This window comes from Erpetoichthys calabaricus, chromosome 12, assembly GCF_900747795.2.
Source record: "Erpetoichthys calabaricus chromosome 12, fErpCal1.3, whole genome shotgun sequence".
NCBI classification, from domain to species: Eukaryota; Metazoa; Chordata; class Cladistia; order Polypteriformes; family Polypteridae; genus Erpetoichthys; species Erpetoichthys calabaricus.
Window position 1 is genome coordinate 84,684,069 of NC_041405.2, and position 15,471 is coordinate 84,699,539.

Sequence of the window (15,471 nt, forward strand, 5' to 3'; positions counted from 1 at the left end):
AACTCCCATGCTTTCCTTTTACGTCCTGCAGATCTGTGCATAGATCACTGAGCGCATTTTTTTCCAAAGACAATTAGTCAGTTCACTTTATTTATTTTCTTATTGACTCTAACTTATTTATTTTTTGGTTAATGGCACTCCTTTTGGTGTTGCCTGGGATCTTGGAGAACTCAGCTTCCATTTATCTCTTTTTTATTTCTAGATGAGATAGATGCTTGTCCAAAAAGATATCACGGCACATCCATATGTCACAAACAACAGTTTATCCTGCACAGTCTTAACCATAGATTAGTAGAACTAATATGACTGCTGTGTTGTTTACCATCTTGTCCTCCTTCACGTCGTCTACCACTGAGCACTTGTCCCGTGTCACTTTCATTTCACTGAGGTGTGGCAGGGAGCAACCATGTAAAGTGTGGTGCAGCCCATCCCAAGACAATATCAGGATCCATTTTCAAAACAAGCAGTCTCTTTAAAACGCCCCATTAATAGATTGGCCACAGTAGGCCTCTTACCCACTAACCTCTGCTCCAAGCTGGAATTTAGGGAGATTCCATGTCAGGCATATGACTGGACTGAAGGATCCTGAAAACTCTTTTTATTATTATTATTATTATTACCACACTTCTTTTTGTTATTATTGTTATTCTTATTATTACCACACAACCTGTTTGTTGTCTGGTACAAATCTTGTAATCGATATTTAATCCACTCCCTATTGTCCAAACAACTTGAAATTTTGCACACTTCCGATGACAATACAGTGATCCCTCACTATATCGCGCTTCGCCTTTCGCGGCTTCACTCCATCGCGGATTTTATATGTAAGCATATTTAAATATATATCGCGGATTTTTCGCTGCTTCGCGGGTTTCTGCGGACAATAGGTCTTTTAATTTCTGGTACATGCTTCCTCAGTTGGTTTGCCCAGTTGATTTCATACAAGGGACGCTATTGGCAGATGGCTGAAAAGCTACCCAACTTACTTTTCTCTCTCTCTCTCTCTCTTGCGCTGACGTAGGGGGGTGTGAGCAGGGGGGCTGTGTGCAGCTGCTTCCTGAAGGACAGGCTGCACGGAGCTTCGCATACTTAAAAGCTCAAAGGGCACGTATTGATTTTTTTTATCTGTCTCTCGCTATCTCTCTCTCTCTCTCTCTCTCTCTCTCTCTCTCTCTTCCTGCTCCTAACGGAGGGGGTGTGAGCTGCCGCCTTCAACAGCTTTGTACCGGCGGTGCTTCGCATACTTAAAAGCCGTATTGATTTTTTTTTTGACTGCTTGCTTTGCACTCCTTTGAAAAGGAAGATATGTTTGCATTCTTTTAATTGTGAGACAGAACTGTCATCTCTGTCTTGTCATGGAGCACAGTTTAAACTTTTGAAAAAGAGACAAATGTTTGTTTGCAGTGTTTGAATAACGTTCCTGTCTCTCTACAACCTCCTGTGTTTCTGTGCAAATCTGTGACCCAAGCATGACATTCTAAAAATAACCATATAAACATATGGTTTCTACTTCGCGGATTTTCCTACTTCGCGGGTGGCTCTGGAACGCAACCCCCGCGATGGAGGAGGGATTACTGTACATAAATTAATACTCAGTTTCACTAATTGATCAATTAATCCATGGTAATTAAGAAATGAAATTTTCATATGAAGAATAGTTAAAGATTTCACCAACAGATGGCGCTGGTAACGGATAGAAATATTAAAGGAAGAGTTAAAATATTGATTACTAAATTATACTAAAACAAACCCAAGACTAAAAAGTTGAAAATAATATATATATAAAAAATATTTTTTAAAAACCACGCTTATATTAAGTTATAAAGTGTACTAAAAAGTAAAAACTAAGTGTCTCATACATCACTCGTAAAATAAAAGCGTAGGCGCTTTTCATCAATCAGTAAAATCTTAGCAAAAGCGCCCAGACTTTTATTTTCCGAGCGATGTATGAGAGCCTTGTTATGCTCTCCTTATTCTGTGCATGAACATCGTTATATTCACCTTCTTTGCTTCTTTTTTTCAGGACCCCGCCACTACACAATTAGCACCATGACTGACCGATTTGACTGCCACTACTGTCGTGACTCTCTGTACGGGAAGAAGTACATCAAAAAGGACGAGAAGCACTGCTGCCTGCGCTGCTTTGACAAATTCTGTGCTAATACGTGTGCTGAATGCAGACGACCCATTGGCTCAGATGCCAAGGTACCAGCCTACAGGACGCAGGGCACCATAATTCTGAGTGTTTCAGTGTCAAGAAATGTATTAATACTTGTTGGGTGATCAATCACATAACTAGTATCTGTGACACTAGACATTTTGTTCTTCTGTTGTTTGTTTTTTCTAATCAATAATGCTAACCTTTACATTTTTTATTTTGTTAAGATGGATGTGACGCTAATTAAAATGAGGACAATCATTGGTCTCTGTTTCTGCGTATTTATAAGACATGAACATAACTGTCACGGCACATCAGTAGCTGGGCCTTGTTTAAGGCTCCGTCACATTACTTAACCTGTACAGCCGTTTTAATTCACATAAACTTACCCAGTTGGAGGCAGTCTGCCATACCCAGTGACGCAATCCAACCAGTCAGCGACTCTTGTGTGTGTGTGTGTGAGAGTTGAAACCCAATAAGCACTCAGAGAGAAGTACAATACATACAAAGTGCATGGACCATGGATATGGAATGCAACTGAATGGAAGGGCCAATATTGTGGTTGAACTCACCATCCTTGGAAAGCATTTGTAAAGAAAGCAATTGTTTTGTCAAACAATATACTGCTGGCTGTCAGAAATAGGGAATACTTTAGAAAAGTGAAACCATTCTGGAACGTCATCACAGAGTCCCCTAAAGCCACTGGCACATGACATGACATCTAGCTGGTGAGCATGTCAAACTTGACAACCACAGTTGCTGATCTTGTCTCTCGAGGATGTCAGATTGCAGGACGAAACTGCACGGCATGACCAATAGGTTGACTTTGTGATGACTTTCCAGCACCATTTCACATTTCCAAAAAAAGTATTTTTTCCAGTCTTTCATGGTGCATACAACACGAGACCTCAGTCATCATCGGTTTGCGAGGTCCAGCACAGTCACACATCTTCATTCTACATTATATGCATTGTACTTTCATCTGAGCACTCAATGGGGCTCATCTCCTGCACAAACTGAGGCTGCCCTACAAACCTAAGACAAATCTGTCAGGGTGAGCCGCAAACTGGCCGGACTGAGCTGCTGGGTATGTCAGACTACACAGCCAGTGGGCACAGGAGCACCATGACTGCCTTGGACTCACTGAGGTGATGTTAATGAAATGTGCTGTAGAAGTTGTGCAGTGTGCCAGGGCCTTAGCGTAATCCGACATTCTCACGTGACAAGATCAGCAACAGCATTGGTCAGGTTTGACATTCCCTCGAATTAGAAGTTGCACAATACCACGGGGTTTAGTTGGTTTTTGTTAGTTTTGTTTCTGTTTATTTTGCTGAATTTGAAACAATCTATTGAAACTGTGATTATTTACAAAATAGTTTTGTTTAAGCACAACACATTTCATAAAATAAAGTATCGTTGGTTTTGTCTCTTTGCAGGAGCTGCATTATAAAAACCGCTACTGGCACGAGGATTGCTTTCGCTGTTCCAAATGCTACAAGCCCCTGGCTAATGAGCAGTTTGCAGCAAAAGATGACAAGATTCTGTGCAGCAAGTGCAGTTCCCGAGTAGACTCAAGCCGATGCCATGCTTGCTACAAGCCCATCTTGCCAGGTAGGCCAACACAAGCAACTACTTTCAGAAAGAAAAAATTGTGAAGAAATCAGAAAGCCCATAATATATAAAGAACACACAACGTGTTTGTAATGGCAAGTACTGTTGTGAAGACATCACTTGTACAACAGAACGTCAGCTATGACCGGTCGCGTGCCATTTAGATGTCTTCCTTTGGGTCACCTGCACAGAATCGGTGTGCATGAAGAACTTACAGCCTTATGGCCAAAAGTATGAATGCTTAGGCAGCTGCCAAGGGCCGCTTGACAAAGGCTCGTGTGATTATACAGTACCCAGAAAAATGAGCTCATAGTCACATGGCCATTGTCATATTTATGTAACATATGCAACAGTGAGTGTGCGTCACTGATCGAACATTGTAGTGTGTTTGCGTCTGTGGCAGTGATCACTTGGAAACTACTGAACATATTACATTTTAAGATTTTGTGAAGATATTTATGAAGATTCTGCACAGAGAAGCCAAAAATAACACACCCATTGTTGAGAGTTGATCATTTCAATGTTCTTCAAAATCCATACATGACAAATTCCTTGTGCCGGTGACATAATATCCATATAAAGGTGCTATATTCCTGCTCTTACTGATTAAAAGGAAAAAGAGCATATGAAATGTGAGCATATTTGTGGTTGTTCATTCACCGTCCCCCAGGTTGTGCCGCCGTATTCCTCGAGCTCCTGCATTAATTAGACTCTCTATCAATGGATGCTTGTGCAATTCTTTGCAGGTACCCAGAACGTGGAATACAAAGGCAATGCTTGGCATGAGGAGTGTTTCACTTGCTACCAGTGTAAGAAGCCAATTGGGTCTGAGAGCTTTTTGACTAAGGGCGATGATATCTACTGTGCTGTTTGCCATGAGAAGAAGTTTGCAAAGCACTGTGTCCACTGCAAGCAGGTCGGTACAACGCTTGAGTAGCCAACTGTATGAATCCATGTAAAGAAAATCAATAATTAATCTGGCACACTAGTTAAAATAATGTGGTTAACTATATCGCAGTATTATTTTTTAACATTAAACCTTTTAGGAATGAATATCACACTGAGATATGAAGCTATTATTCCATTTCCTAAACCAACTCATCTAGTTTTAAAGGTGCGTGAGGTTGAAACTTATTCCAGCAATATCAGAGGCTGTATTATCATGGGAATTGTAGGACTTACCAGGTACGTTTACTTGGTTCATCTACTCCCACCTTTGAGGATTAACACACACACACAGCTACACACACGTACACATACTGATCCTATCCAGACAAAGTCTCCAGTGGTGCCAAGTGCCAGTCACTCCACACAGGACTCCCTCTCGCCAGCTTGAACAAACATGTGGATGTCTTCACGACACACATGCTGTAAAAGCTCAACTTCTTTGGTTATATGTCACTTACCAGCCAATCTACTGTATGTATCACTTTTACTGCAGTTGTTCTAAATATTAAGGAGCAACCTCACAGCCTTGATAACCCTGAAAATAAAATAGATAGCAAAAGTCTGGAACTAAATAGTCTTAGAGAGGCTTACTTGAAACCAGAAATGTCAAGGAGTGGATGTTGTCCTGGGCGACTTTTGGTTTAGCAGTCTGTGTTATTTATAGGTTACATTCTCCAATGTCCAGATGAAATGGTCACACGTGTCTTGATCTCTGGTGTCTGCTTTTTGGTCACTTGGATGAGCCATATTTATGTTAAAATGCACATATGGGATTCTGGGACCTGTGACATTACATACGTTTGACTGGCAGTCTCGTACTTGTGATGTTCCTTTCTCAAGATACAAACAAATTCTGTAACCGTTAGTCCTGCCGTGTCCATCCATTCCCAAGTTATAAACTAATTTAAACGGGTTCTGTGGCCCTTAATGGTGTCCACCATTAAGTTGTAAGCCAATTAACACAGAAGTTTATAATTTACCAGTACAACACAGGAAAAATGTATGAGAGAAATACTTTTCAATGTGAATTGCTTGTCTTGTTAAGTTGCTTTACAAAGTCATGCTAATTCAGTTCATCCTCCTTTGTTTCAACAAAATAATGAAAACTTAATATAAGCAGTCTGCAGTTCAAAAATGGAAGATTTTGCACTCCAGGGCAGATACAAAAAAATAAAGTAGGTGAGACGTTAAATTGATTACTAACAACTGAGGGTTTAATAAGGCTTTAGATTATGGCGGACAAACTGAGGAGGAATGCAGTTATCTCTTGACCTTTCATGTTAATGTGGGAAAGGTCAACCAGTCAGACTTAATGACAGCTCAGTAAAGATAATCGCTCTATAACATCAAAAATCCTGCGATGAGATGAGACTTTTTGGAAGATTTTTTCAAGTCCCACCCTCCTCTCCACCATATTCAACCACGCCCACGGTCCTCTCCCCTCTCATTTGTGTGAATGCTTTTGACAGATACAGTTCTTGCTCTCACAGCTCTTATAAATTTTAACGTTTTCCTCACTTTAAGTTCCCAATTAAAAAAGACGTATTATGTCCAAATCTTATTAAAGAATTTCATCCTGAAGGGATATCAACAGAAGAAAGAGTACATGGGCAATTCTAGCACTGAGATACGATGAAGTCAAACAAATTAATGCAAAATTGTCGATCAGTTACATGGCAAATTGGTTAAATGCGTATCAATAGACTATGCTAGACAGTTGGTGATGATTGTACAGAAGATGAAAACATCAACATACAATATCCCATAGAATATCTACAACCATTAACACCATCCGGTCTTCCACCGGCCAAATTACTTGTGAAAGAAGGATGAATCCAAGAAATGTAATGTAGTACATCATCCGTGGAGAACAGTAGTCAACAAAGGAGATCTTGATATGCCATTTGTATTAAAACATTTACAGTTTCCCGTTAGAATAGCTTTTGCAAAGACAACAAATCACAGGGACAAACATTCGAAAAAGTCATTTTATTTAATAGAAAGAAACGATATTCACTCACGGGCAGTTGTGCGTTGTCACAATGAAAGTCCAAACAAAGAATCAAAATTCAATGCGATATTGACAAAAATCTAATCCAAAAATTGTTTTTACTGAAGTTTTACAGTAAAAGTGTAAGATTAAAAAGGTTGTGTGTTAATTTCAAAGCCAAACAGAACAAAATCATATTACGCAACAAAAAACTCTAATGCAACATAAAACATAATTGACTTTCAAATTATTACGTTTTACTATTTTTTAATATGGTCAATTACTCGCTGTAATGTAAAATAGTAAATTGTACATCCGCATTCCCATACACGAGCTGCAGAACTGCAAAGAGGCTAATGCATAGCGCAGGCACAGGGGTTGGAGAGCAAAGCGAGCAGAGGGTTATCTAATATTTTAGGCTGATCAGTAATGATAATCTCTCGTGGTGGGACATTTCAGTTTACAGGCTACGTGGGAATGATGTTTGGTGTAATTCACTTCTGCCCACCTCAACATACGTGCAACTTCAGGCGTGCCATCAGCACCATACTTATGTCTTGGACCCTGTCATAGTTATATTGTAAGTGTTGTGTGTGAAGTATTTTAGTCCATAGCCCGCATTCTTGCAGATCAGTAGTGCATCAAGCAGTGCTGAGGTTTCCAAAGCGTTATATGGTGGTCGTGATGTTGGTTTAAAAAATGATTGTCTTGGATGTACATTTTCTGTGATTTTCAGGCTATCACTTCTGGAGGCATAAGCTACCAGGATCAGCCCTGGCACGGTGAGTGCTTCATCTGCAACACCTGCAAGAAGCCCTTAGCTGGTCAGCGCTTCACTGCACACGAGGGCAACATGTACTGTGTGGATTGTTACAAGACCTCCGTGGCCAAGAAATGCTCTGGATGCAACAACCCTATCACAGGTCAGTCAGTGCCCAGGTGACCAATGGGTCTTAGATCTTGAAGGTGTACACCTTCAATTAAGGTGCACCTTAATTACACAAGATTTATAATCAAGGAGAACAATGGAAAGCTACACCCACATTACAATTCCAGTGATGCTTTATCGCAAACTGAAGTTTCACTTGGTAAGCAGGCATGAAATGAATGTCTCTGGAATGATATACTTTAATGAAGGGCAGCACATTGACACCATGAGTAATGAATGCAGCAGTACACCAAGAGGGCTCTCCACATGGAGGTGTGAACTTGATTGGAGTTGATGGTGAAGTAGTCAACATTAGACAACCTAACTAAATTGCCTAAATATTCTCTTGCAGGGTTTGGCAGAGGAACCAATGTAGTGAACTATGAAGGAAACTCCTGGCATGAGTACTGCTTCACATGCAAGAAGTGCTCCCTCTCACTGGCCAACAAGCGCTTTGTTTGCCACAACGACAACATCTATTGTCCAGATTGTGCTAAGAAGCTGTGAAGTTCCTCACTGGCAACTGCAGATCACAGTCACAGGATCTCAATATACACATTTATGTTATCTAAGCCCAGTAGTGCTGATTTAGCTGTAGGAAAGGATACCTTTGCCAGTTTTGCAATTTATTTTCATTTACTGCTGTAAAGCTTCAAGGTGGGGTGGGGGGAATAAACCATTTCACAGTTTCCATCAACAGCAATATAAATAGTAAGGGGAGACAAAGAGGACCCAAACCTCATAATGTGGTGTGTGCTCAATTTATCAAAAACACCAAATGCCATTCTTAAGACTGATCACATTTTCTTTTGGTGGCATCTGCTGCCACACATCTTCATGGGCCTGAGGCAAATCTCCTGCCTGGCCACTGTTGTTGTGTCTGCAAGCATTCCTTCCTTCGTGCACCTCAAAGATGTCCCTTGTCAACTCCAAATTGACCCGGCAACCTAGGGTTGCTTCTTCCCTTGTGTTCAAACATCTCCAACTCCTTTTGATACAGAAACTTGTATGGGGGGTGGTGGTATAGTGAGGTCAGGGGATTCTATAATTTGATTTTCTGAAAAGTCCTGCACAAATATAACCTCATTTATGGAAAACAGCAGGCACGTCTCACTGACGGACACCATGCAAGTGGAATGATTGTGACAGCCATTGGCAGTGCCACAGCGAGGATACAGTACTGCAACTGCAGCCCCCAAGATTTGTGAAGACCACTGCTCAGCCCCTCTCCCTTCAGATCGCACTAACACTATGGCCTTTGACTATGCTGAATATTCATTACCTGCAGATTTCATCTTTGTCACACTTTGTATTTTAACTAGCCTTGTGACAGATGAAAACATTAGGGCCATATTTGTTTGCAAGCTAACAGACTGGATATTTATTTACTAAGCATACTGATGACAGTTGTTTAACTTGATTATAGAAGTTAACCTTGCATTTTTCAATTATTAAGAGGCCTTCATTTACACATCAAGTGCTTCTTGTTTGCATGCGTTTTTTTAAGTTTTTATTTTTTTCTTTCTTCTGTTAGTAGAGCTAGAGGCAGCATTAAAGACGGACACGTTGAGCTTTACTATCTACAAGATGGCGGTGATGCTTCAGTTTAGCGGCTTTGAATTAAGCCAATAACACATTTACATGACATTTAGCAGCAAGTATCGCGTGTCATGTTTCTGAGGATTTTTCCGCATGCTGACTTTGCATTAGGCCTGTGTGGTGTGCTCAAAGGTATGCGGGCAGCCCCTGAATGACGGGTTTTGGGATCTGCACTGCCGTCCTGCATTATTTAGATATGTAAAAATGCTTTACAATGTAAGCATCTGCTAGGGTGCACACTTCAAGGCAGGGTGAGGCTCCCGTCGAGATTCCTGTAAACGCTTTAAAGATGAGCACTCGGAGATACAACTGCTTCAGTGTGAAGCTGACACCCAACTTTGAGTTGATGAGAATGTGCACCGTCCGCCGCTCTCCTATTGACTGCAGTGTTGTTCAGCTTTACTTTGCACTTGGATTGATAAATTCTGCTGTTTAATCTTGTTGGTTTCTGAATGTGTGATTCCCAATAAAATCCTTCAAAAGTGGACGGTTTACTTTCTTTGTGTCTTCAGTTAAAAACTTCATCCAGTAATCTGAATGTCTGAACGGAGAATACGCTGCAATTCAAAATCAGAAAAACGCACAGACCACATTTTACCTCCAGTTCTTCTTCCAGTGTTTTTTGATGGAACTTTCAATACAGTACACCCCCAAAATGCACAGGGGTTACATTCCTAGAGCAACCGCGAATTGTGAAAAACCGCGACTTTTGGATGTGGTTAAAAAATGCTTTTTAAAAGCCTATTTTTTTATAGTTTAAACCCTAAATATGCCCCCAAAGCACTTCAATTTCATTGCACTCAGCTTATTAATACATTATCTAAAAAAAGAATGTAAAGTTAAACCCGTATACTGCACAGTACTGTACTGCTATGTCTCCAGCGGTGCTAGAATGGAAAATACCAATCTTACCGCTATACGTACTGTAATTCATGCACGAGCGTTTTCTTTGGTATGCGCAGTAATTTTCTGTTATAACTAGAGTAAATACATAATCATGTCATTTCATTAAAATACAGTAAAATGTACAGGTACTCACCAATGATGAATGATATTGATGAAGATGATGAAGTAGCTGTGCAGTACGATGCAGAGGATTTACAACTCCTCAGGCACTTCAGAAGTCGTCGTATCTTTGGACGGGTCTTCTTCTGACGAATATTTTTGTTCTTTACAGTCATTACCTTTTTGGCACTATCACAGAAACTTACAGATATGGTACTCGGGATTGCTGCCTTGTTCTTCTTTATGTAGTATGCGGTGCTCTCACTAATGCCATAGTGGCTCGCTACTGCAGCATAACTTTTTAGATCCCAGAGCAAATCCAGTTTTGGCGACATCTTGTGCGTTTAAGAATAACAAAATGCAAAACACGAGGACACTCCGCTGGAGTTGCGTCACAGGGCAGCAGTCAATCAGCAGCAAGGAGAAATGAATAGCGCTCTCGGATTGGCTACTTTCACCATCCCAAACCGCGTTTCCCTCAGCGGTTGCTTCCTGTTCTCTCTACAGCACAGTATTACCACGAAAAAAGCCATGAAAAATTGCGGAGGATATTTATGCTTTCCGCCAACCATTAATAGTTAGGTTCTAAGGAAAAATTCGCAAATGACCGAGTCCGCAAACCTTGAACCGTGTCTTCGCAGGGGTCTACTGTAATCGCATTTCTAGCGTTACACTGGGATTTATCCTGTTTCACTGTCATGGGTGAAAATACAAATATGAAGGTGTGCAGCTGTCCAAAACCTTTTGTGTGTGTTTTGTTTTTTTTTTTTTTTTTTTTTTAAAGAACTTGTGTTTTCAGTATAAAAATTTTCAGCACTCTTCATTAAGTAAAGTCTTTCCAAAATGTTTGTGAACAAAAACATCACCTGTGAAAATTTTTCTGGAAAACTTTATTTTAAACAAGTCCAATAAGTATTTACAGAGAGTTAATTCCGCACTGGGCCCAACGGCTAAATGATTGTCATGTTCAGGATAAGCAGTTTTACAAAAATACAGAACCTATCTATGCATGTCTAAGGCACTGCGCTACATCTAACACATTGCAGTCGTAAGTGGAATTCACGTTTGTACTCTCGACAGACAGACGGTAATGTGTGCTCCTGAAGCAGCATCTCTCCTGGTACAAGGATGAAGATCACAGAGGACAACCTGAAAAGCAGCCTGTGTAGCGCGGCTCGGTCACAAGTGACATTTCGTTGCTGCCATCTAACCACTCAAAGCAGACACGTCGGACACAACATTTAAAAGACTTTTTTTTTTTTTTTCGTCAAAAGGATTATTATACATTTGAACACCTTTTAGCAGTTCACATGCTGTAGCAGAACAGGCAATTGTTCAATCAGTAAGAGACAATCCAGATTTTGGCTTTTATGTAACAACTGTAACTTTCCCAGAGTGCAAATTATGTAATGAAGTAGTAAGCGTCAGCACACACACATATTTAGGAGTAACTTGGGTTTGAGGGTCTAGTACATCACTTCCTATTCCGCAGGCCTGCATCAACACCACATGCTTCCTTACAAACACCAAAGTATCAAAGTGTTTGGGACCAAAGGGACCGTTTTCTTCCTGAGCGTTCTGCTTCATTGCACAAGCACGTTTGGACAGAGAGGTCAGTGCCAGCTTAACTGTAGAGAGCTTTGTGGACACGGCTCATCGACGCGAGAACCTGGTGAATGCAGGACGGAGTAGCTGCTGCATGGAACTACCAGACGTACAAACACCCAAGACTGTAAGAATGGCGCTGAGCAGACGATCAGAGCTGTGTACAGCATGCGGTCTTTTGATGCTTCATGCTAATAAATGAACAAAGCATGCAATAATGCACTGCACTTCCAGGACCACAATCACCCTGCGTATTCTCCACGAGTGCAGACAAGTGTCTCGCATACTGAGACAGACAAGCAGGACAATAAGGTAACTGGACATAAACAGTCAACCTGAGATAAAATAAGACACTTTCTCAAGTAGTCTGTGATACAAAGAAAGAAAGAAAGAAAAACAAAACACAAAAGCTCTAAGAAGATGAAATGAATCCATCAGCAAATAATAAAAACAAACAAGTTAGGTAAACACAAGAAAAAGAAGCCACATAAAAGGGAACTCTGATGCCTAATACTGATTTGAAACACTATAAATACATTTGTAAAATATGCACATATGTATAAATATAATTAAATACAATTCACTGAAATCAAATCAGAACATATCAAGAATACAAAAAAGAAGGACTTCTGATGATCTGCACAGAAATGCTGCAGCATCTCTTTAAAAACAGATACAGTCAAAGAAATGAAATGAAATCCCACAATAATTTGGATATTTCCGTTTAAAGCTGCTACTGACGCACAATTTAAGAAGCAGCTCTTCAAGAACACCCGACACAGACAGCGACCACAACTGTCCGATGCACCTCTGAACAGGACAGAATCAGCACTGACCGGAGAGGGGCACTGGACAGGCACACAGCATTGCCTTGAGTCACCAGTTGACCGCTGACCCTCAGAGGGTACTCTGGTACATACAGTACATGCTGCCTGCCAACTGTCGAGACTGGCGCACTTCCCCAGGGCAACACACACTTTTCAAATGCTAAACTCACTTGACTGGTCCAGAAAAGCTCCACACAGTTTGTTTCTATGCTCTGACCTTTATAGTGCACTCTAAGTAATTTAAACTGGGGCAGTGGCCTGACTGCGCTCTCTGCTCTGCTCTCCTGACCTAACCGTGCTCAGTTTATTCTCTAAAATACTTACAAAATGTAAGAGTTTGTTGTCAAGGACGACAACCGTCATAGCCCTGTTAGCTGTCATTAGCATTTCTAAGGATCAAACTAAATCTAATGTCAGCTGGTAAGGAAGAAACAAAAAAACTGCCCATGGTGGACAGTGTACTGGTGGAGCCACAAAAGCAGTCAGATATCTCCTTAAGGTTGTTGACCCCGTGTCACTACAAATTTAAAACAAGTGCACAGTTGGAAACAATGGACTTCAGCAAAGCCTCCTTTAGAATGGAATTATGACAAATTAAATAATTTATGCTGTTTGTTTTACATAAAGAACAAACGGCAAGTTGAAAATGACTAAAACGGTGAAGCGAAGCAAAGGATCCTCTCCTCATTACTTCCTACTTCTTAAGATGACAAGGTGCAAAACAAGCAGGACACATTTCAGGTCTTCTGCGTATGGTTTCACGTCCATAACTTTGTTCTGTTCCTGATATGAAATATCTTTGTTAAAGCAGCTTCATTCTGAAACAAAGGCATCCGGTGCTCAAAATAAAGACTTGGTTCATGGAGTGCAATGTTCAAGGTCGTCCAGGTGGGTGCAGTCCGATATCTAGTAAAAGAAAAAAGACAGCAATGTGAACAACTTCAGATAGACTCAGAGAAAAACAACATTGTCACGTCACATCTGCAGTGCTTTATGCTCAGGGAATGACGGTCCAGTTACAGCTGCAAAGGTACGACTCAAAATCACTATTTGTATGGTTATACTTCTTATAATTCAATTACCACTTGATATGCAGAACTCATTTTCAGTTTTGATAAAGGACACGTGTTCTGGGAGCTTTGAATCCAGCAATGGTGCATTGCTTTGAAAAGAAAAGGCACAACAAACCGGAAATCCACAAAGAGAATGCAATACACACAAAAGCTAGAAATGGCTCAGACCTGCCAAATAAATGCAAGAAATGCTGCTAGTTGTTCCTCCATACTGTATTTATGCACACACAAAATAAATGATGGCAGTGAAATGAACACTGGCGGCTGGATTGTTACCACTCAACATACACACTTTTTAACAGATTGATTCCGATGTTAAAATTAATAAACTAGTACCAAATTATGACATTCCAAGAATTATTACTCGTTCATTAGGCACAATCAAATGCTCCCCTCCCTGACTACTGTAACTTCAGAATGCAGCATTGTGATGTCTTGGACATGGAGTTTGGATTCCAGGCTTATAGAAATGAACAAGAAAGTACTAAAACAAAGTAAACTCAAATTTCTAAAGTCACAAATACAGAAAAGTGATTTAATACTGAAAATGTGTATTTGGAGCAAAGAACGCATGCCTACTGTAAGATTTATTTTGAAAGTGACCTGAACCAACAGATATTTTTGTATTGATGAATTTAGTATTTGGCCAACTAGTCACTGATGCTGTTCAATCAATGTCTCTAAGCCTCACCATTAGGTCAGGCCCCTTAGTCACTCCTTTAATGTGCGTCTCTAGTAATATGACATTACCTGACATATAGTCTTGCAGGCCCAGGCATAGGGATATTCATGAAAAGTCTGTAGTGCGGCTACTAGAGGGAAAATCCACTGCTGAGAAAGCTTCCCCCCCCAGGGTTTCTTCACAAAAACCCACACACATCTGCTCCAGTCCATGCACTTTTAAACTACCAGGATTTCAGGGAGAGAGCAAAAAATACCAAACAAAAGACATAACATTGAGAGAAAATAAAAAGTTAAAATTGCTGTTATCTGTTCAGGAGCTCAGAAGCCTTATGATTGATCTGTAGACTGTGATGAGACAGATGTAGACCACTACAGGTATTTGACTCCATACATTCGAGATGTGCTTCTGTCTGCTACGATCGTTTTGTCATTCTCACTATGGCATCATTATACAGTATGATAACACAACAGCAAACAGAGTTCAGGTAAGTGTTAAAAAGTGACGGCTATTTTATCATGTAAGGTGTGCATTTCCAATTTGTAATGTAAACTTATTTTAGTTTGTCAGCAGGTGGATGCTGTGTAGCTTCATTCGTACTTATGCTGGAGCGGCGTCAGTGCTGTTAAGCACATTTATTGATTTGGCTGTTTTGTGTACTGAAGTCTGCATCTCCTGTCACTCTTCCTTACCGACTCTCACAACAGCAGTCCTTTCGCCTCCTTTTGATGGGGTGTGACACAATTTATTTCAAACGCATGTTCTGTAATTTATATCTGCTCAGACAGAGGTGCCAATTCTCTCAACCTTACATCGACTCTGACACTCTTGTTGAAACTGAACAACAGAGAGCAGACATAGCACCTGCTTCAAGAAACTCTTCACTTTCACTCGTCCATTGATGTCTTTAAATGCCAATGTATAATCTCAATTGACAAAAAGGTGTTCCCTTTGTAATATGTTTATTTTTAACACATGCATGTGCTCTCTTCTCAAGTCACACACGTTTGTGCGTTTTTTAAAAGGGGCCTTTTACAGTGTGTAG

The 15,471-nt window shown here is 40.4% G+C and overlaps 2 protein-coding genes across 14 annotated transcripts in view; one reads left to right on the forward strand and one right to left on the reverse strand.

Annotated features, from left to right (window-relative positions):
- Positions 1-9,719, forward strand: part of fhl1a (four and a half LIM domains 1a) — a 58,742-nt gene extending 49,023 nt beyond the window's left edge. For both annotated transcript variants that reach the window (XM_028815782.2, XM_028815781.2), the window contains exons 2-6: positions 2,024-2,205; positions 3,595-3,769; positions 4,516-4,685; positions 7,444-7,630; positions 7,988-9,719. In XM_028815782.2, coding sequence (XP_028671615.1) covers positions 2,050-2,205; positions 3,595-3,769; positions 4,516-4,685; positions 7,444-7,630; positions 7,988-8,142 — 843 coding nt within the window. In that variant the 5' untranslated portion in view covers positions 2,024-2,049 and the 3' untranslated portion in view covers positions 8,143-9,719. The remainder of the gene's footprint in view (positions 1-2,023; positions 2,206-3,594; positions 3,770-4,515; positions 4,686-7,443; positions 7,631-7,987) is intronic.
- Positions 9,720-11,110: 1,391 nt separating this feature from the next.
- The window catches only part of map7d3 (MAP7 domain containing 3), a 158,898-nt gene continuing 154,537 nt past the window's right edge, over positions 11,111-15,471 (reverse strand). For all 12 annotated transcript variants that reach the window (XM_051935178.1, XM_051935177.1, XM_051935174.1 and 9 more), the window contains one exon: positions 11,111-13,577. The gene's annotated coding sequence lies outside the window, so the exon portion shown is untranslated. The remainder of the gene's footprint in view (positions 13,578-15,471) is intronic.